Here is a 21,686-nt window from a genome sequence, read left to right on the forward strand (position 1 = left end):
ATATCACTGATGACATGTTGATGCAAGCTTGTATGCTTAGTGACTTGTCAGATGAGCCTTAATTAACATGGTTGTAGCCTCAAAGTTGTTTGACTTGACAATGGAGCAAGAGCACCAATAGATCCTGGAACAGGCTAGTAACCAAAGTTTGAGTCCCAGGACGGACAGGGAAATCTGGAGGAAGTTGCAGCCGAAGAGTTGCTGGCTTCAATTTCCTATGTTCTATACCCAGTACCAGTACCATTGTGCCCTTGGGCAAAGCACTTACCACCAGCAAATATGAAAATAATGTCTCTGCAAATAGTATTGTATATTACACATATTGTATAACTTGTTTATTTTTGCATTTTGTGTATGCCAGACCAGCAGTGACATTACTTGTCACTGCTGCTCCTAACAGTGCATGGGGGGGTATACCAGGTGTACCACGCAGCCCATCGGCATCCTGGCACACTCTTCCTGTGTACCAGGGTCCCCCGCCTCACCAGCTGGCCTTGACCACTTCAGAGATACAGAGGGGCACTGTTCCAGTGGTGTAAAGTACTTAAGTACGTAGTTTTTTTGGGGTATCTGTGCTGTACTATTTATATTTTTGACAACTTTTACTTTTACTCCACTACATTCCTAAAGAAAATCATTTTTCCTGACACCCAAAAGTACTCGTTACATTTTGAATGCTTAGCAGGACAGGAAAATTGTCGAATTCACACACTTATCAAGAGAACATCCCTGGTCATCCCCTGCCTCTGATCTGGCAGACTCATTAAACACAAATGCTTCAGCGGTTCCAAGATACCCAGACTTCTCCGAGGACGCTTTGAGTAACATTATCCTTTCACAATATGCCACTCTCATGAACATGTTCCCACATCCGCAGCTTCCTCCCTTACCCGTACCCTCCTCCCTCCCTCTGCAACCTCACCTCGTCCCAGTCTATGGAGAGACTCCAGACCTACTCACACCATCTACCCACAGCGACTGAGTCACCCATGGCAAACCCAGTGATGCCAGCTACACCAATACAGCTGGCCGTTTTGAGGACCAGTATCCTGCCTCCCGAGAACTCCAGCAGCCAGGTGATGCCGACTACAGCCAGGGTCACATTATATGGCCTGGACCGCGACGCACTGGCTGACAGGGAGGACTTCACACTAGAGCGCTACCTTGACATGTTCACTGACTGAAACACAGTGACTGTGACTATGGAAAAATAACCAATAAACATTTGGAATAAAGACAATGCTCTGCTGTTGTTTATTCTAATGTAATGTGCATTTGTTTACACTAATCAGTCGTCGGAAATAGAATGCCTTCATTATTGATTAGCAAATGTGAATACCGTCACACTATTAGCTAGTTAATGAACTAGTCATTTTGATATCTCCATGTCTCTGGGAAATTAAATGTAGTTGGTGGATTTACGATATTGATTGATATCAGGCAGGAATGATGACAAACAGGACGATAACATATCAAGACGAGGAAGGAAGACAAGGTGCTATATTTTTTTCAGCACTTGTTTTCTGCTGTTGGAACTGTGGCTGTCGTTCGAAGCAGTTGCCTGATTTTAAGGGCTATGTGTGTAGGCCTTATCCTCTCAAGGCTGAGTGCCCCAAAGGACACAACAGAACAGGGCAAGACTTCTGTTCACATGGAGACCCAATATGAACACATATCTGACCCAATCAAGCAGATGATTCGTCTTGTGAAACATGCTGACCCAGAAGAAAGCACTCAGTGAAAAATTGCCTTAATGAAATGGACTTCACTGCTGTCTAGAGGCAGACAGATTGAAATATTGTCTGTGCTTGTGTTATGACAGTTTGCTACAGGAGTCAGTTAATACAGTGATACTGTAGGCTATTACATCATAGCTAGTTATGTAGTGTTATCAGTGCTTAACTTGGACTGAAATAGGTTCCGGTTCTCATTTTGGGTGTCGGTATTGTTTTTATTTAGGTGTAGGAGCTCCACAATACCTTTGAGCTAATATTCTTTAAGATGAACAGGGGCTCAAGCAGTAGAAAATGTGAGGTGCCGGTACTCAGCTCCGGTAAGATCCTGCCTGCCCAAGTCAAGCACTGAGTGCTATGCCTATTCAATGGGCCAGATTCAGTATGGTGATATTTGGAATTTATATGGTATTTATGACATCATAGCTGTTCTTTCCAAAATAATGAATTAAACCTCTCAAAGATTCAATTCCCAGCAGGTGGTACCTTTTCACTTTGAATTCCAGTAAAGTTGTTGAATTCCAGTAAACTATTGATTTAATTATGAGCCATGTAATAAACTTGTAATAGATGACACATGACAGAACTTGTTTGCTTAACTGCATGTAATCACTTACTGGTGGAGAGGTCACAGCCTGTCTTTGAATCTAACACACACACACACACACACACACACTTTTACTGCACTAATTTCAAAGTACCACTGCCTGTAAACTTCCCTTAAATTGCCTATCTTACCGTAAAATATGTTGCCTACCTCACCATTGTAAAGAAAATACTATGAGGAAATAACACAGCCAATGTAAAGCTGAACATAGTAACTTTAAGTGACGCTGAAGTGTGGGTATATATTGCAGATATATTGCAGATAAAGGAAATTGACACCCATAGCTTGCACTTTAATATCAGTTCCGCACCAAAAACAGGATATCACATGACACTGTGTTTTGATATGTTTACAGTGCTAAGCAACAGCACTGTTTTGCTCCATTTCATTTCTGACATTGATAATTTTTTTCTATCTTTCATATGCCCATAGACTATATTATGTTCAGCAATATATAGAAAAAATACCCAAATCAAAAAATGTATATTAAAAAAATTACTGTACTTTTTTTTTTTACATTAACAATTGAATGTATGGAAATTGTTGTTGAACTCAAAATACTACTCATATTTCAGAACAAGCGGTAAAGCTTCATTTGACTCCAGTTTTTGCTTTGTAGCACCTACGTATGAAATATTATGGAGTCTTAAAGGAGGAGGTCTGGGTAAGTCCAAAAATGTCATAAATATGCCAACTTTGATTATTTCTCAATGATGCTTTTTGATACAAATGTCAAAGATATGTCAACAATACTTCCTCCAAAGGACCATTCTATTTATTAAACGTTGTGAAAGTCCCGAAATCATGGTCTTTTTTTGTCCTGGTTTCGTGAGGAATCACCATTATAAAGCTTCCATCACTGGTCTGGTTCCTCCTCTTCTATTGCTCACATTAACTGACACTAAGTGGAAACTGGTCACTGGCGTCACCAACTTTAACCTTATTTTTGAGGGGGTTAAAACTCTACAGTACTCAAAACAGATTAGTTGCACAACATTATCAGATTGGTCTTGTAAAAAAACACTTATGTATTAGTTAGTAGTAAGTAGTTGTACTACAGACTGTCATTGTATTTCTAGACTTATGAGGAAAATGCTTGACATTTTCCAAAGATTTGGCCCCAAGCTGTGCAATGTGTTGGAATTGAGCAGCTACGGCTGGTAAATCTACAAGTTTTGAATACCATCACAAAGACCTTGGACTAGGACTCTCCCCTAAGCCATAACCATTAGAGACCAGTCTAATACGAAACAAGAAATAGGGAACTTGAAAGGGAACCATTCTGTAATGTCTGGTTTATATTTAGTTTCTTGGTCAAATGGTAATATTTTTTTAAACCAGAGTAGAGATCAATTCTGAACTGATGCAATTGTGGGGAATTGTTTCTGGTTGTCTATGTTTGTAAGTGCAGAGACAAATAACCACACACTGATATCATGGTCCAAACACACCAAAACAGTCGTGAAGAGGGCACAACAAAACCTTTTTCCCCTCGGGCGATTGAAAAGATTTGGAATGGGTCTCCAGACCCTAAAAAAGTTCTACAGCTGCACCATTGAGAGCATCCTGACCAATTGCATGGTATGGTATGGCAACTGCTCGGCATCGACATTGACTCTGTACCGGTACCCCCTGTATATATGGCCTCGTTATTATTATGTCATTTTATTGTGTTACTTTTTATGAAATGTTTTACTTAGTTTATTTAGTAAATATTTACTTAACTCTATTTCTTAAACTGCATTGTTGGTTAAGGGTTTGTAAGTAAGCATTTCACGGTAAGGTCTACACATGTTGTATTCGGCGCATGTGATAAATATAATTTGATTTGGTTTGCTGAGCTTTGTTGAAACTACAAGATAAACATCTCTGTTGACCTGATCTGAATGCAAGTTATTTGAAGCCTAATATTATGATGTAATAAAGTTATTATAGCAGAACCTTTACTCTGAGCGCTTTTCCAAGGGCATATTGGAAATAATGAGCATGGATAGAGACAGTAATATGTAGGTGTAGTGAAAACGTGTGTGTGTGTGTGTGTGTGTGTGTGTGTGTGTGTGTGTGTGTGTGTGTGTGTGTGTGTGTGTGTGTGTGTGTGTGTGTGTGTGTGTGTGTGTGTGTGTGTGTGTGCACGCATGCATTGTGTGTGTACTTTGGCAGCCTCTAAGACACACCCACCCCCTCTCAGCCTCAACCTCAGCCTTATAGCCCTGCACACTGCTGCTATTGACTCACTCCTCTCCTGGACCAGACAGAGAACAGAGCAGCAGTCTGTGCCTCGCTCTCACCCCATACTCTTCTCACCACACCAGGGATCCACGTCCAGCCGTCGCCCTTCTGCTACCAGACAACCAGAGGAACCATGGTGCTCTACCACAGGGAGTTTGACAAGGCAGGCAGGGCAGCAGGTCTCCAGATATGGAGGATAGAGAAGATTGACCTGGTCCCTGTGCCTGAGAACCTGCACGGGAACTTCTATGTTGGGGACGCGTACGTGGTCCTCCACACCGTCAAACAGCGGGATAGCTGCTTCTATGACCTGCACTACTGGCTGGGTGAGTTGGAGTGAATGAGCGAGTGTGTTTCCTCAGGCTCTTCCCACACTGGATGATTTGTTTACTGATGGAGGGTTATGAATCCCTGGAGATTAACGTGAATACATTTGGGGAGTGCTTCATAGACGTTCAAGTTTTATAGCTACAGGCTGAAATCCATGGCATAATATTCTCAGAACCTTCTCATTAACATGAATAAATACATTGGCAATAGCTAAAATAACTTAGCATCAAAGGACATAATATACTAACAGTGTTATAACACATTCCCTTCATCATAGGATCATATCTGAGTAGATGTATTCATATAGGAGAAGAGCAGGTTGTACATACAAGACAGAGCAAGATAGATGGTTTGGCTTGACACCACGAATACAGATATGAGATGCTGATAATGTTGAGAAAGATTGGATTTATTAATCACTATTATTTGGCATTGCTGCTGGCCTGCACCTCCCCGCTCTTTGTGGATGATCGTGTGTGAGCAGGGATGGAACATAAGGATTTTGGGCACCTGGACAGCCAGGCTAGCCATCTAAAAAGTCAAGCAGTCTAAAAATTCAAAAGGCACTCTTCATCCCTGTGGATGGAAATTGTGAGGTCTGTGAGGTGCTGTTCTCTTGGTGTACAGAGAAGTAAAGCAGAAGCAAGTCAGCCGATCTTGTCATCAGCTGAGCTGAATACAGTTTTTTTGCCTGAAGTAAAACATGAAAGTGACTATCTGGGTGGGGTGATTGACTATCATGAATGTTCCTGGATAAGATAAGGTCATTCTCAGCAGAGGTCGTAAACTATATCAGTCTTCGTTCCACACGTAGTGGGACGGGGATGTTTTCCCTTCCTATCAGGACTATAGCCACTCTGGAAAACGATCAAGCCTTTTCATTAACCTTTGAGTAACTTCTCTGTTCAGCTGTCTCAGAGTACACACATTGTACCTGAAAGTGCTGTCAGTTTTGTGGTGGAACTACTGAACCATGCAAGTCAAGGCTACTGATCTTTAACTCCAGCTTCCTTCCTAGACACAAAATCATATATTTGTAGGTCTCTCTCTCTCCCACACCCTCTCTCTTTCTCCCTCTCTCTCTCTCTCACTCTCCCACCTTCTCTCTCTCTCCCACCCTTCCTCTTTCCTCTCCTCCCTCATGCCCCCCCCCATCATTAATCATTAACCTCTAAACACACTAATGGACCTCCAAAGGGTTTCCTTCACATTATGCTTGATGCTATGGGCTTTAATTTTTCCCTCAGTTCCTTCATTCAGTCACTCACTAAATTAGAATGGCAACATGTTATAGACTGGTAGCTAATGTTTAACTATGTTAGTCACACCAAAATAGTAGGTATGACTTGGACTGTTTACCTACCTCATCAGGCCTACAAGGTACCACTTACAGGGTTCCAGCTCCTCAAATCAAGTCCAATTGTATTGGTTACATACACATGGTTTGCAGATGTTATTGCGAGTGTAGTGAAATGCTTGTGCTTTTAGTTCCGACAGTGCAGCAATATATAACATGTATTCTCACAATTCCACAACAACTACCTAATTAAAAACAAATCTAAGTAAAGGAATGGAATAAGAATATATACATATAAATATATGGATGAGCAATGACAGAGCTGCATAGGCAAGATGCAATAGATGGTATAAAATATAGTATAGTATAGTATAGTATTGTATAGTATAGTATAGTATATGAGATGACTAATGCAAGATATGTAAACATTATTAAAGTGGCATTATGAAAGTGACTAGTGATCCATTTATTCAAGTGGCCAATGATTTCAAGTCTATACCCAGGCAGCAGCATCTCTGTGTTAGTGATGGCTGTTTAACAGTCTGATGGCCTTGAGATGGGTGATAAACCACGGTTGTGTTGTGCAGCAGCAGCAGTCACTCAGAAATGTACAATGGCAACACGCAAGGCTGTTAGATTCTGTTTGAGAGTGAAAATATGAAAACCGTATCACCAGTGTGATTATTGTTGCCAAGCCATCTGTCTGCAAGGGTGACAAAAAAGATGTGAACAAACAGGCCCACGCCACACAGTGTGAAAATAAAGCATACTATGAACATCACAGTGATAACATCAGCTAGGCAGTTTGACTCATAAGAATGAACATTGTGCTTAAGTTCCTTTGTCTAAACTTGAATACTCTCTCATTTCATGCCAACATTTATCATATTGTATTTAAGTATTGTACCACTCATGTTCTCTCCTTAGGTAAGGAGTGCAGCCAGGATGAGAGCACGGCGGCGGCCATATTTACTGTTCAGCTGGATGATTTCCTAGGAGGGAAGCCTGTCCAGTACAGAGAACTGCAGGGGTTCGAGTCCACCGCCTTCACACGATACTTCAAGGGAGGCATCACATATAAAGTACAGTATTGTCTTACTGATGCATTTTATTTCAGTTTATGTCACTAATATTAGATTTGTTCCTGTATCTGTCTTACTGCTGTTTACTACTAGAAGATATGGTGTTATATTGAACCAAAAAGCACCCTTATTTTTAGCAGTGAACATTCATTCCATTTGCCACATTTCAGACCTGGGCATCATACGCTGGAGGTCTGCTATTAAATAAACACTTGTTGTAACGTTTTGTTTGGCCCTGACCATGGGCAGCAATCTGACTCATGGGATGGTAAAGGAACCTGGTGTGCAGATGAAAAGGAAAAACAGTTATGCGTGATCCTCACCTTGTTTGTTTTCCTTGGTTCAGAGCCTTTCTTGATTTTCCTTAATATTACCCAATCACTAGAAGGAACTACTTGACATTCTAACCTTGTTCAACCTCACAGGGTACTCATAGGCTCTGACATTGACTTTTATATGTTGTTTCAGGGATGTTTCTGTTGGGTACTATGTCATCAAATCAAATCAATTTTTTTTAAATAGCCCTTCTTACATCAGCTGATATCTCAAAGTGCTGTACAGAAACCCAGCCTAAAACCCAGCCTATGTAACTGTATCTTGTTTTGTATGTGATGTATGCTATGTACATCTTGTATTGCTTTTAAACTGAGCAAGACAAATTCCCTCTTGAGGGCAATGAAGTATTCAATTTCATCCTGATGTACTCCATTTTTTTAATATTATATCCTGTTCTATTCTAGGCCGGAGGCGTGGCCTCTGGGTTCCATCACGTGGTCACCAACGACCTGTCAGCTCTGAGACTATTCCATATCAAAGGTCGCCGCGTCGTCAGGGCAACCGAGGTCACCCTCAACTGGTCCAGCTTCAACAGAGGGGACGGTTTCATCGTGGACCTTGGTGCAGTAAGTTTTGATTGATTGATTGATTGATTGATCTACTGATTGACTAATTGACTCATCAATGGATCGACGGATCGGTAGATTGTACTTTAGCCTCCCTCTATGTGAGAGTATACCATATAGATATAGAACATGTATCAATGATATAGTGTCTATGTTGGGAACACTGCCTCTGCCACTTGTATGGCACAGATGGTAGTGCACTCAGAGAACCTGTAACAACAGTTCATTTGTTTGACTGTCACCTTCCTGAGAAAACAGACACATTGTCCAGACAAACTTCAAATTCTGTTGAAAGTCAAATATTAACTGTTCGGCTTGAGTTCTTCTTAAATATATGCAGGCCTACGGTATGTTGACTTGAGGTGGGTTTATGTATCAGATCATTTGATATACAAGGTATCCTAATGTTTACCAAACTAAATCTAAAAGCTGTACTGTTCTCTTATTTGAATATTGCCGGAAATAAGGATGTATTGCCACATAACAGTGACCCACTGCGTTTGAACCCGGGTCATCTGTTTGCCCCAGCATAGTGTTAGTTATCCCTCGAAGCTAAACGCCTGTATGCACCTGGAACTTGATAAAGTGAGCAACAACCTTTTTCAAATGAACCGTACCTGTTACTCGTCTATAGGTTATCTACCAGTGGTGTGGTTCAGAGTGCAACAAGTTTGAGCGCCTGAAGGCAGCGCAGGTGGCTGCCAGTATCCGTGACAATGAGAGGAATGGCCGAGCAAAGCTGGTTGTCGTGGAAGAGGGGAGCGAGCCATCTGAGTTAACTGAGGTGACAGATGCTAATTCAATATGTATTTTTACAACCACAATATTGAACTTTCATTCCCTAGTCTAGAGTTTGCGCTCTTGAATGGACATTTATCGCGAATTACTGCAGGCACCTAACTGTATGACAGTTAAATAATCCACTTATGTACACTATCATTTTGCTATCTCCATTAACACAGTATTATCAATTTTAATATTATTAATATTGTCAATATTATCTTAGTCTTTTTTGTCTTTGTGTTTTTACCGGTCAACCTTAACAGGTACTTGGCAACAAGCCAGATCTACCAGAAGGTGATGACAATGACGATGTGATGGCAGATATCTCCAACAGGAAGATGGCCAAACTCTACATGGTATGGGACACAGTCTATACACACTAACACACACTCACACACACACACTCATCTCGATGTTATTCCTTTCAGGTATCAGATGCGTCCGGAGAAATGCAGGTGACCCTGGTCTCAGAGGAGAACCCGTTCTCTCAGAGCCATCTGCTGTCTGACGAGTGCTTCATCCTGGACCACGGGAAGAGCAAGATGATCTTTGTCTGGAAAGGTACGTATTTAAACTGCTACACATGCTTATCTTGACCGTCTAAATTCATCCCCTCATCCTTTAGTACCTCCCATCTTTTTGTACCTCTTCTTCTGCATGAATCTTCCATCATCACCCATAAAGGCCGTAACGCCAACCCCAGCGAGAGGAAGACTGCCATGAAGACTGCTGAGGGCTTCATCAAGCAGATGGGCTACCCAGCTAACACACAGGTTTATGCTCATTATCATCCATATAGCGTCAGTCACAATTGCTTTGGTTGGATCATTTGATTGGATCAACTCGTGACTCAAATATCAGTCTATGTCAGTTCATGACCTGCTAAACTGATCAAATCAAACTTTATTTGTCACATGCATCGAATTCCACAAGTGTAGACTTTACCTTGAAATGCTTACTTACAAGCCCTTAACCAACAGTGCAGTACAAGAATAGTTAAGAAAATATTTACCAAATTAACTAAAGTAAATAATAATTTGTACATGTAGGTAGGGGTGAAGTGGCTATGCATAGATAATAAACAGCGAGTAGCAGCAGTGTACAAAACAAATGGGGGGGGAGCAGTACTCTGACCTCACTGACTACACTGCCAGTTCTCTGACCTCCTCCCTATAGGCTGTCTCATTGTTGTCGGTGATCAGGCCTACCATTGTTGTGTCATCAGCAAACTTAATGATGGTGTTGGAGTCGTGTTTGGCCACGCAGTCGTGGGTGACCAGGGAGTACAGGAGTGGACTAAGTACACACCCCTGAGGGGCCCCAGTGTTGAGGACCAGCGTGGCAGATGTGTTGTTACCTACCCTTACCACCTGGGGGTGGCCCGTCAGGAAGTCCAGGATCCAGTTGCAGCGGGAGGTGTTTAGTTCCAGGGTCCTTAGCTTAGTGATGAGCTTCTTGGGCACTATGGTGTTGAACGCTGAGTTGTAGTCAGTGAACAGAATAATTCTCATAGGTGTTCCTTTTGTCTAGGTGGGAAAGGGCAGTGTGAAGTGCGATTGAGATTGCGTCATCTGTGGATCTGTTGGGGCGGTATGCGAATTGGAGTGGGTCTAGGGTATCCGGGAGGATGGTGTTGATGTGAGCCATGACCAGCCTTTTCTCAGGTTTTTGCCTGCCATATGAGTTCTGTTATACTCACAGACACCATTCAAACAGTTTTAGAACCTTCAGAGTGTTTTCTATCCAAATCTACTAATAATATGCATATTCTAGTTTCTGGGCCAGAGTAGTAACCTGTTTAAATTGGGTACGTTTTTAATCCGGCCGTGAAAATACTGCCCCCTAGCCCAGACAGGTTAAAGAAAAAAGATTCTTCCAATTCGTGGTGAGTAATCACTGTTCTAATGTCCAGAAGTTATTTTCGGTCGCAAGAGACGGTAGCAGCAACATTATGTACAAAATAAGTTACAAAATAAGTTACGAACAAGGCAAAAAAAATTAAAAATAGCACAATTGGCTAGGAGTATGTAAAACGTCAGCCATCCTCTTCAGCGCCATCTTAATCAGGACTGAAGGAGAGTTGATCCCCAACGCTGACATTCATAGAAACAACTCCTCTTCTCTATCTCCAGATCCAGGTACTTCCAGAGGGTGGGGAGACTCCCATCTTCAAGCATTTCTTCCAGGGGTGGAGGGATAAAAACCAGAGCGAGGGGTTTGGGAAGGTCTTTGTGACCGAGAGGATCGCAAAGATACGTCAGGTGGAGTTTGATGCCTCCAAACTCCATGAGTCCCAGAGCATGGCAGCCCATTATAACATGGTGGATGATGGCACAGGAGACACTCAGGTACAGGACCATGTGTTACTGCCACAAGACTGTTAGCCCGCTGAGCTAAGGTCTAAGCAATAGATCAGGGAGCTAACACAGGCTTTCAGGTATCAGGCAAGGTTCTTCATTACGCAAGCATTACGAGCAGTGGATAAGCAAATGTGCTAATCTAAAAATGAGTCAGGTGTTTTATTCAACTGACAATTCCAATCACATGGATTGTAAACAAATGATAGTAGAATAGCAAGCCAGATGCATGTTTCATGTTCCAGATCTTCAGAGTGGAGAGCAGTGGTCGAGTCCCAATCGACCCAAAGACCTATGGCCAGTTCTATGGAGGAGACTGTTACATCATCCTCTATACATATAAGAGAGGACAGATCATCTACACCTGGTGAGTCTGGTAGACCTGTGCTCATATATTCAATTAGATTGGTTGGTTGGTTGGTTGGATGGATGGATTGATTAATTGATTGATCCCTATACTTCCTGTGGCAGGCAGGGGGCTAACAGCACTCTAGATGAGCTCACAGCTTCTGCCTTCCTGACTGTGGAGCTCGATCGCTCTCTGGGTGGGAATGCAGTTCAGGTAAGTCTAACTAACCCAAATTAAGTTGAGGATCTCTTATTGTCCAATGTCCATAGATGTCCAGTGGATGTGCTTTATCCCAACCCCTCCAAAAGACACAAACACTGCTGTTGGAGCGAAGGCCCTCGGTGGAAATGTGTAAAAGCTGTAGAAAGATTTAAACCTTTTTTTTAGATCACAGTTGTAAAGTGTGATACTAGAGGTTATTCTCTCCAGCCCATAGTGTATTAAATTCCCTAATTTGATTGTTTTATCAGGGTTTACTTTCCATGTCTACGGGGCATGATGTAATCTTTTCTCTGGATGTGAAGTTGGTATCTCATAATCTGATTCAATAGTTTATGATCAACTGTTAGCACAGGGTGCCGCTGGGAGATTCTCAATTGGTTTTACTAACTCCTCCGTCCTCTCCTCACCTCTTTTTTAAAAAAGGTCAAAGGTAATTGAGGAGAGGAAACGTGGAAACAACTGCACTTGTATGAAATGAGAATCTCCTTGTCCACTCGTGCCTCATCAGGCAAATGGAGAGCTTGGGACTATAAGGTTCAATGTGGAAAAAGATGATTCTGATGGTTCTGATCCCTCAACGGTTTGAATGGTGTCAGCGATGTTTATCTTGTATTCTTTTGAAATGAACAACATGATTTGGGGTATTTAGACTACTATATAGGTAGAGAACATTGAACAGAACAAGGCTATGTCAATAACAACATTTAGACAAAAATGCAGATACAATCTTATAGTCCCAAACTCTCGAAATGCGTTTGCAGGGGTGGAATACCCAAATAAATGTGTAAAGCGATGAAAACAAATGGAGCTAGTTGTGGCAGACATTTTATAGATAAGTAGAGTATAGTTTTTAAATGTGTACTTGTTTTTCACCATTGAAAAAAAAACACATCTGATTCAAAGTGGGTGTGGCGGATTATAAAACACTTCTGCGCTACCTGCCGCGAGGACACTCTTGTGCATCCTCTGCTGACGTGGGTCATCGAAGAGGGAGCAGACTCCTTTGTTCGCCTACTAACGAATTGACACTTTCCTCGACCACTCGACAACTTATCGGTTTCTGGGTCACGGAGGATAGATAACGGTATTTTGCCCAAATGAGAATCTCCCACTGTGTATGCCATGTTATAGTGCCCCCTAGTGGTTGTCTACAGCATAGTTTTCTACCTGGCCCTCCAGCTATGGCTTTGCTATCCTTAAGCTCCTGTACCAAATTTGATATGCGTTACTACTCTCTTTTGGTTTCCTAGGTGAGAGTATCCCAAGGAAAAGAGCCTGCCCATCTCCTGAGTCTGTTCAAAGCCAAGCCCCTCATCGTGTATAAGAGTGGTACCTCACGCATCGGAGGCCAGGCACCTGCAGCCCCCACACGCCTGTTCCAGGTCCGACGGAACCTGGGCACCATCACACGCATCGCAGAGGTTAGGATATTCTCTCACAGACACACACCTATGGTTGTTTGATTGGCAGAGATGGAAGGTATACACACATGAATGCAGTTTTCACACTATATTGTGAATAGGCACTGATTATGCTAAATTTGAGTTTTTTTGCATTGGCATTTACGATGCTCATTTGTCATTTCCTATCATCTAGACTGGAGGTCAGTGTTTCCTCACCACTAGATCCCAGTTGCATTGTCTGTTGTGTGTTATGGCAGGTGGATGCAGAGGCTGGCAGCCTGAACTCTAACGATGCATACCTGCTGAAGCTGCCCTCGGGGGGGAGCTACCTGTGGGTGGGTAAGGGTGCCAGCGAGGACGAAGAGCGGGGGGCCCAGTACCTGAGTCAGGTGCTGAAGTGTCAAACACAACGCATCGTAGAGGGACAGGAACCAGGTGAGAATATCATACAGATTCCTTGGCCTGGGCTCATGTTCATAAAACGTCTCAGAGGAGGAGTGCTAATGTAGTATTAATTTTCCTTTCTAGTTCATAATGAATAACAATATATGGACGGGTTCCTGATATTAGATCAGAAGTTCTACTCCGAGAAGCTTTATGAGGGGCGGCAGGTAGCCTAGTGGTTAGAGCGTTGGACTAGTAACCGAAAGGTTGCAAGATTGAATCCCTGAGTTGACAAGGTAAAAACCTGTTGTTCTGCCCCTGAATAAGGCAGTTAACCCACTGTTCCTAGGTCATCATTGAAAATAAGATTTTTTTTTCTTAGCTGACTTGCCAAGTTAAATAAAGGTCAAATTAAATTTTAAAAAATAGATGTGATGTAGTACTCAGGAAAGTCACCAGGGGGCAGACTGACACAAGGAAAGTCTTGAGACAGATTGAGAAGTTTGAGGTTTTTAGTCCTAAAAATGTATATCACAAGTTCAAGATGCAAAGAAACCCAAGCAGATTTGTTTTGTTTGGTTGTAGCGAACTTCTGGGCAGCGTTAGGGGGAAAGAAGGACTACCAAACATCAGAGAGACTGGCGAGTAAGAGCCTCACTCAACAACCTCGCCTGTTCGCCTGCTCCAACAAGACTGGCAGGTTCATAGTGAGTACCGCACACTCACACACTCACACACACACACACACACATAGATAGATGACAAATACTGTTTGCAGATTGAGGAGGTTCCAGGGGAGTTTACTCAGGAGGACCTGGCAGAGGATGACGTGATGCTGTTGGATGTCTGGGATCAGGTATGGAGCTTGTTACAGATCCTCAAATTACAATTTTCAGCCCATTTCTAACTCTATGGAGGTTGAACTACATTGATGTTAATTTTTTGTGATAGGTGTTTATCTGGATTGGCAAAGATGCCAATGAAGTTGAGAGAACTGAATCTTTAAAATCAGGTGAGTTTTGGTCTTTGCCTTGTGTGTGTATATAGGGTAGTTTATTTTTCGTAATACGTTTAAGATATAGTTTACTATAATACATAAATATGTGTATATACCTTTAATATATAAGGGGTGTGAACACCCTCTTTTCTATGGTTTATCCCATTGATAACATCTCTGTGCTCCCTTCCTTACAGCCAAGACATACATAGAGACGGATCCGGGCGGTCGGGATAAGAGGACCTCCATAGTGATGGTGAAGCAGGGTCATGAGCCCCCCACCTTCACAGGGTGGTTCCTGGGGTGGGACGCGGCACGCTGGGACTCAGTCACCATGGCCAGGACCATGAAGACACTGCAGATTTAGCATCAATGAATCCCAAAAGTTATAACACCATTATAACACAGTTTAGACAGTTATAACAGTTATAACATTCACTCTGTATTCAGTAGAGGGTTTACAAAATACTAGTGTGAAAGGAGGGTTAGCTATCCCTTCAGGGACTAGTGTTAACCCCAGATGACGTGTACTGCTTGGACATCTTTGTTGTTTTGTTCCAAAGACAAAAGACCAAAAAGTATGATATATGATGTTAATTTGAATGCGGATCTTTACATTTGGACTACGTCTGGAAATAAATATTGCTATTTGCTCTGTAAAAACAAAAATAATAAGTTTGTAATTTGTGTGTTGGCGAGTATGGAAGATTGAATGCTTTTGTCATTAAAAACTCTGATAGAAAATGCATAACGCCTTCTGAGAGTTATTTGCATGAACTCACACTGAGAAAGAGAATTTCATCGTTTTTTTGTCCTCGAGTCTAACCTAGCCTCGAAAGCCGCCTGATCTCGCGAGCTTACATGAATGGTTCGCAAATCAGTCTGGTAATTACCAGGCTAAAAGTCTAACCACGATGGACAATCAAATGAATTCAAGATGGGCTAATACATTATTAAACATTTATTAGCTCCAGTGTCTTGTCTTCAGCTCAAACCTTGGCCTACTGTGTAGCCTGTAAAATTAACTTGTAATTCATATCCTACAATATTCAGTACCTGAAAAAGTCATTTTGGTCACTTTAGAATATCAAAAGAAAGATCTAGGCTTTCCAATGAGAGACATAGTAAATTGAGTGTGAGATTGGGCACAGACATCAATTCAACGTAAATTGTATTGAAGTAACGTGGAAACAACGTTGATTCAATCAATGTGTGCCCAGTGTGATTGCACTGCAATGTTATTTGAAATGTACATTTCCCGCCATCACAATGTCTGGGGACTCCACCCACTTTCAGATCCTGCACTTGAAACTGTTGAGCGATCAGAGCAGATCCGAGAGACCAGATCCGAGAGACCACCCAAGTCACTCAGTAAATCTGCTCTTGATGGTCCTCATCTTGGTGAAGGAAATCACCGTGCTTTGATCTTACATTATTGCTTTTTTCCCATTCTGATCTAATTATAGAATAATTTTTAAAAATCGGCAAACATTAGCCCTATTTGTATTTGAACATACACATTTAGGCAGGACACGTCTTTTAAAAATATCTAGATCTTAATATTTGTCATATTCTTGGCGTTTGTTGCAATCAATGAAACTTGAAACATTTCAATCACAAGCCACACAAGCGTAGCCTATAAGATAAGGTACACATTTTACACAGAAAACATCATATCAAGTACAAATACATCTAGAATATATAACACGCCCTTTTCATTGCAACCAGTACAATGTAATTTCAGAGTTCAACGACACGGAGTGACAGAAACAGGTGGTGCGTGGAGGTGTGTCGGGTGAGGACGACGACGCAAACAGACACCGCTCATCACCAATCGGACAAGGAGAAAACGGAGCGCTCTGGGACTTCAACCAAACAGAGCTCTCGCTAGAAACATTCTGGGTTGAACCCGTGGTGCGGGAATTGAATGGAGAGGGAGTCCATCCACGTTTATCGCTCAGTAGTTGTGTGGACCTGAAAGTGTGAGCAAGAGACAGGAAATCATAAAGGATACCCTGTTGCAACGATTTTGCGTTCATGTTTTGGAAAGTCCATAGGCCTACATCACAAAGGTAGGTGTGCATTCTACAAATTATATATTTTTTTTCCATGCCTGGAGATTATGCATAGAGATTACGTTTAGTACAATATGTGGAATGAAAAAGATTATACCCAAACCATCGTCACCAATTTTTCATGACAGTTTGCATTGAATGTCTGCCTAGACCGCCTAATATTGAGTGCAAGATGATTGAATAGCAAACTAGCAATAGCCTACTAACATATATAAGAGCATTCGATTCATTGTTTTGTTTTTTCATAGCACATGTTGGCATAACCCCTCTGTCTGCCTGTCAACCCATTTGTTTTGCCGTTAGTGGTAGAAGACTGACGTTGCCGCGCAACAGTTTCTTGATGGCCAGCCAGTCAATCTTCTGTAGCCTATTTAGATTATTCTCTCAATTTACGATTTGTCAGGCAACGAGCAGAATAATGTTATTCCTTGTGCCAACGGCAATGATCATCAACCCGAAGACAGTTAAAGGCGGATTTCGTTGGGAGCACGCCGGCGTCCTTGTCGTCCAGTATTGATAGTCTACTGTCTGAATGGGAATTAACATATGAAATCCACCGACCTCCGAGCGCTGCTCCAGACGCTACATGTGCAAATAGGCTCCTTTCACACCCGGCTGGTTTACCGCTCATTCTTCTCATGGCCCGAAATATTACAGATGTAAAATGCTTAAGAATAAGAAAGAGAGAGAGCATATTCACTTACAATGAGAAAAGGAAAAAAGAGACTGTATAGGCCTAGGCTATATTCACTTACAGTGCATAGCTCCAATTGTAAAGCAATAGACGGCTGTTCTTGTTGGTTGTTGAGTGCTTTTTACAGCTGCTTACATTGTGTCCTCTCTCTTTTATGTCTAGGTGAATGCTGCAGCACAGCCCCCTGGAAAAGGAATGAGCAAAGAAGTCTTGTGATTATTTGTTGAAGCAGCAGCGGCACGCTTCTCCCCTGTCTGAGTCTCCCTCAAAGTGTGAGTAACAACATGGGGAATGGATTATCAGACCAGATCTTGCCCAGCCTTCCTTCCTTCCAGGCTCTCCATATTGTCATCCTGGGTCTGGACTGCGCCGGGAAGACCACTGTCCTCTACCGCCTTCGTTTCAATGAGTTTGTGAACACGGTCCCCACTAAGGGATTCAACACGGAGAAGATCAAAGTGTCCCTGAGTGCTAGCGGAAAGTCCTGGCGGAAGGCGGCGTTCCACTTCTGGGACGTGGGCGGTCAGGAGAAGCTCCGCCCCCTGTGGCGCTCATACACGCGGTGCGCCGACGGTATCGTGTTTGTGGTGGATTCCGTCGACACCGAGCGTCTGGAGGAGGCCAAGACGGAGCTCCATAAGATCACGAGGTTAGCGGAGAACCAGGGGGTGCCTGTTCTAGTGGTGGCCAACAAGCAGGACCTGAGGAACTCCCTGCCGCTTCACGAGATGGAGCGCTCTCTGGCTCTAGCAGAGCTGGGTAACGGAACGCCCTGGCACCTGCAGTCCGCCTGCGCCATCATAGGGGAGGGGCTGCAGGAAGGTCTCGAGAAGCTCCACACCATGATCATCAAAAGGAGGAAGACGCAGAAAGCTCAACAGAAGAAGAAGAGATGATCGGATTGGTCACACACACAACTGCCATCATGGCGGAGTTGGTGGAGTTACACAAGGACTTAATGTGAGATACCAATGGTGATGGACGGTGACCCACCTGTCGGGGTGTTAACCTGTTAACCATGAGCTGGACATGTGGTGTTGACTAGTATGGTGTACCAATAATGCTAGGTGTCTCCTTATCAATACATTGACCAGGTAATGTGGAGCACTCAGTGATGGGTCAGCTGCTTGCCTGCCTGCCTGCCTATAAGTCTGTCTTGGCTCAGTTGTATCAGTCAAATGGAATGGGACTGAGTTTGTTCAGGGCTGTCTCGGGGGGTTGTCACTATGTCCTCACTGGAACTGATGGAATAGGTTTTTTTCACCATGCCATGGACTTTGGATGGTAGCAGTCCTGGCTGGCACAGCAACACGGGACAGTAGACACTAATGTATTTTTATAGGAAGTATTTCGTCATACCATGAGGCACACAAGAGTTCCCAGAGAGACAAAACAATCAAAACGTTGAAGTGTCAGAGAAGTCAAATGCACACTTGATTGTATGCTGTCATTACTGTCAAGTGTTACAAGTGTATGTAGCCTATTGTTCAATCAGTTTGAAGCATGAAAACACAATGAAATTATAGGTTTACCAAAGCTTTTGTTGACAATGAGATTACATGTCGAAAACACAAAGGACTATCAAGTTGCAGTAGGAGTCATGTTAGTGTGACCTCTGAAATTTAGTCTTACAATCAGTCAGTATTAGAAGCAGGGGCGCAACTTTCACTGGGAACGGGGACATGTCCCCCCCACATTCTGAAATTGCATTTTTGAGAACGTTTAATCATTGGAATGTGACACAAAACGAGGCAACTGTGTGCTTTAGGACCATGCGGACGCCTCCAAGCGGTCGGGTAAACTGTTTGGAGTGTTTGTCCGACTGGATAAAATAAAATAAAAAATGATGTCCCCCCCTCTTCTAAAACCAAAGTTGCGCCTCTGTATACAAGTTTCGAGAGAATAGTTCACAATAAGCTCAATGATGATGATTCACTGAGAAGAGAATACAGAGATGGACATTTTTAAACGTAAGTGTAACAACGTTAGTGTTTCATCAGTGATAAATGATTAGGATCTACAGCAGTTAAGCTATTTAATGTTACTATCACTTGGGTGAAGTGAGGTCAAGGTGGGGTATAAACTCAGTTCAGCTCAGCACTATTGGTGTCAGTGGTTGTAGTTGTGTCTTGTGTAATTCTGTTGATTGTCAGGCTCAGTTGACTAAGCAATCCCTGAATATTCCTTCCTGGCTTGGCTAGCGGCCTGATCTGGACCCTGTACTCCAAAAGTGTCAGGCATCTGTCAGATCCAGGCCTAGTACCTGCCTAAGACTTTAGTGTAGAGTGTAGATCCAGCCCTCCTTCACTATCTACCTAAGACTTTGGGTGCATTCCAGATACACCTTTTCTGCTGTCAGATCCAGCCCTACCTAAGACTTTAGGTGCGTTCCGGATACACTCATTCTACTCAGGTCCTTGCAGTTTACAGGATCGTTATATCATGTTGATGTGCTTCCTGAGATGTTAAATAGTTCTCCAAATAATGTAAAGATCTGATCATCTGATCTCAGACCTGTGCAGAGTTTGTGTACCTGGAACGCACCCATGGACTTCCATATTCCATAGGGACAGTCAAGTAAATGCACTTTATTGGTCCGTTTTCTGGCCTTGCGTCATCCGATTTTTGTATGACGTTTATTATGATACTTAAAAGAAGTCAAATATTGATATTGCTTCGGAGGAAGCGTTTAAAAAAAGTTGTTACACTGTTACCACATTGGACCGTCGGTTCTGTCCCCCTGTTTACTGTCTGTGTGTGAGGCGGGAGGGGTGATCATATGTATGTGTTTGTTTGTAGGAATTTGTTCAACTCGAATAAAGCAACAATGAAACGCAATAACATGACATCGCACACAGTGTTTTTTTTCCTCTCCCATGTCAAAAGTGGTGAAAATAATTTCATAGATAACGTTAGACATTGGGCAACAGTGTTATGAATACTAACTTCAGAGGAAGAAGAAGAATATTTAAGTTACACTTCTATCATAGCTTATCAGTAGTTATATGGCATTTACACACTGCATTGGATTCTGGGGGAAAAAAATAGTAAATCACTGATATTTGCTCATGAAATAGGTTCCCGCCCTCCTGTCAGTGTGGAAATGGAGAATAACAAACTGGAGAGATGTGCTTTCATTACACAGTGTACTTTACTCTACTCACACACAGACACACTGTATTTCACTTTTCACCGACCTGAATTCACTGGCTACGCCCCAAACCCCCTGAATTCTGCGGTGAAACTAATTCAGGTTCAACAGCTACTCTCACTGTTAGCTAGAAGTGAGGCTGGTGTTCTAATGAGGCTCATGAATATTCCTGAGAAACACTGAGGGAAAAGCATGATATGCATAATGGAACAGGGAACAGGGTCATAGCAGTGGGATTTGGAGCTGGGCACAGAATTACAACTCTGATAGTGGTGCTGATCAGGTGGCCTTGGGATATAGGCTACCTCCATTACAGCAGTATAACATGTTCACACCATTACCAGCTGTTGAAACTATGTATTATCTTGTTTATTATCTGGGGCTGGTTTCAGTGGTGTTGGGAAGTTGGTGTTTGGAGAAGAGACGAGCGGTCACAGCCAGTTCTAGCCCAGGAAGACCCGCCCTCAGAACAATAACAGATACTAACAGAGAGAGGGAGAGGAAAAGGGAGGAGAGGGGCAATCGGTCAGAGGAGATGATCCAGTAAGGAGTTATTTTTCTGGACTTGTTTCCCCTGTTAAGCCCTTTCCTGGTTGTTGGCTGGATGGAGGGGAAGGCACAGTCATGTGAGGGGAAGGCACACACATGTGCACGCACACTGACACGCACACACACACGTACAAATACACACACACATGCTCACACGTACAAACAGAAGTGCACACACACACACACATAACCCCCCCACACACACACACAGCCCCCCCACACACACACACATAACCCCCCCACACACACACACACACACACACACACACACACACACGCACACACAACGTGGTCAACCAGGTATCTGATAGGGATGGATAATGGAGGTGAAACTGGCACACAGTTAATTGTTTCAGAGATAATGAAATATGCAAAAATATTCTCTCTGCATATTCATGTTCTCTCTCTGCATGTGCACCTACAGAAAGCCTGGTCCTGCACCAAAAACGTCAAAGAGAATTTCAAATGTGTTTTCAAACATTTTAAGAATTTAGTATTTATTTATGAATGGAGGAGCAACATAGACATTGTTGCAACTAAAT

At 42.7% G+C, this 21,686-nt stretch overlaps 2 protein-coding genes across 2 annotated transcripts; both read left to right on the forward strand.

Annotated features, from left to right (window-relative positions):
* Positions 1–4,559: 4,559 nt before the first annotated feature.
* On the forward strand, positions 4,560–15,423 carry LOC106588714 (adseverin). Its single transcript, XM_014177991.2, has 16 exons — positions 4,560–4,895; positions 7,124–7,278; positions 8,019–8,180; positions 8,815–8,964; positions 9,227–9,319; positions 9,392–9,524; positions 9,648–9,736; positions 11,096–11,311; positions 11,566–11,687; positions 11,792–11,882; positions 13,142–13,312; positions 13,552–13,729; positions 14,264–14,385; positions 14,457–14,534; positions 14,630–14,690; positions 14,873–15,423. Exons 1-16 carry the CDS (start codon positions 4,703–4,705, stop codon positions 15,040–15,042), a joined length of 2,184 nt encoding a protein of 727 aa, XP_014033466.1. The 5' UTR covers positions 4,560–4,702; the 3' UTR covers positions 15,043–15,423.
* A 1,052-nt stretch (positions 15,424–16,475) lies between these two features.
* LOC106588713 (ADP-ribosylation factor-like protein 4A) lies at positions 16,476–20,282 on the forward strand. Its single transcript, XM_014177990.2, has 2 exons — positions 16,476–16,747; positions 17,607–20,282. The coding sequence occupies exon 2, from the start codon at positions 17,729–17,731 to the stop codon at positions 18,338–18,340; it is 612 nt and encodes a 203-aa protein (XP_014033465.1). The 5' UTR covers positions 16,476–16,747; positions 17,607–17,728; the 3' UTR covers positions 18,341–20,282.
* The last annotated feature ends 1,404 nt before the right edge of the window (positions 20,283–21,686 follow it).

Source organism: Salmo salar, chromosome ssa27, assembly GCF_905237065.1.
Source record: "Salmo salar chromosome ssa27, Ssal_v3.1, whole genome shotgun sequence".
Lineage (NCBI taxonomy): Eukaryota > Metazoa > Chordata > Actinopteri > Salmoniformes > Salmonidae > Salmo > Salmo salar.

Coding starts and splice junctions, on each gene's coding strand:
- LOC106588714 (XM_014177991.2), top strand. CDS start 4,703: ATGGTGCTCTACCACAGGGAGTTTGACAAGGCAGGCAGGGCAGCAGGT. Junction 9,737..11,095: donor GCTACCCAGCTAACACACAG/GTTTATGCTCAT, acceptor CTCTATCTCCAG/ATCCAGGTACTTCCAGAGGG. Junction 11,883..13,141: donor TGGGTGGGAATGCAGTTCAG/GTAAGTCTAACT, acceptor TTGGTTTCCTAG/GTGAGAGTATCCCAAGGAAA.
- LOC106588713 (XM_014177990.2), top strand. CDS start 17,729: ATGGGGAATGGATTATCAGACCAGATCTTGCCCAGCCTTCCTTCCTTC.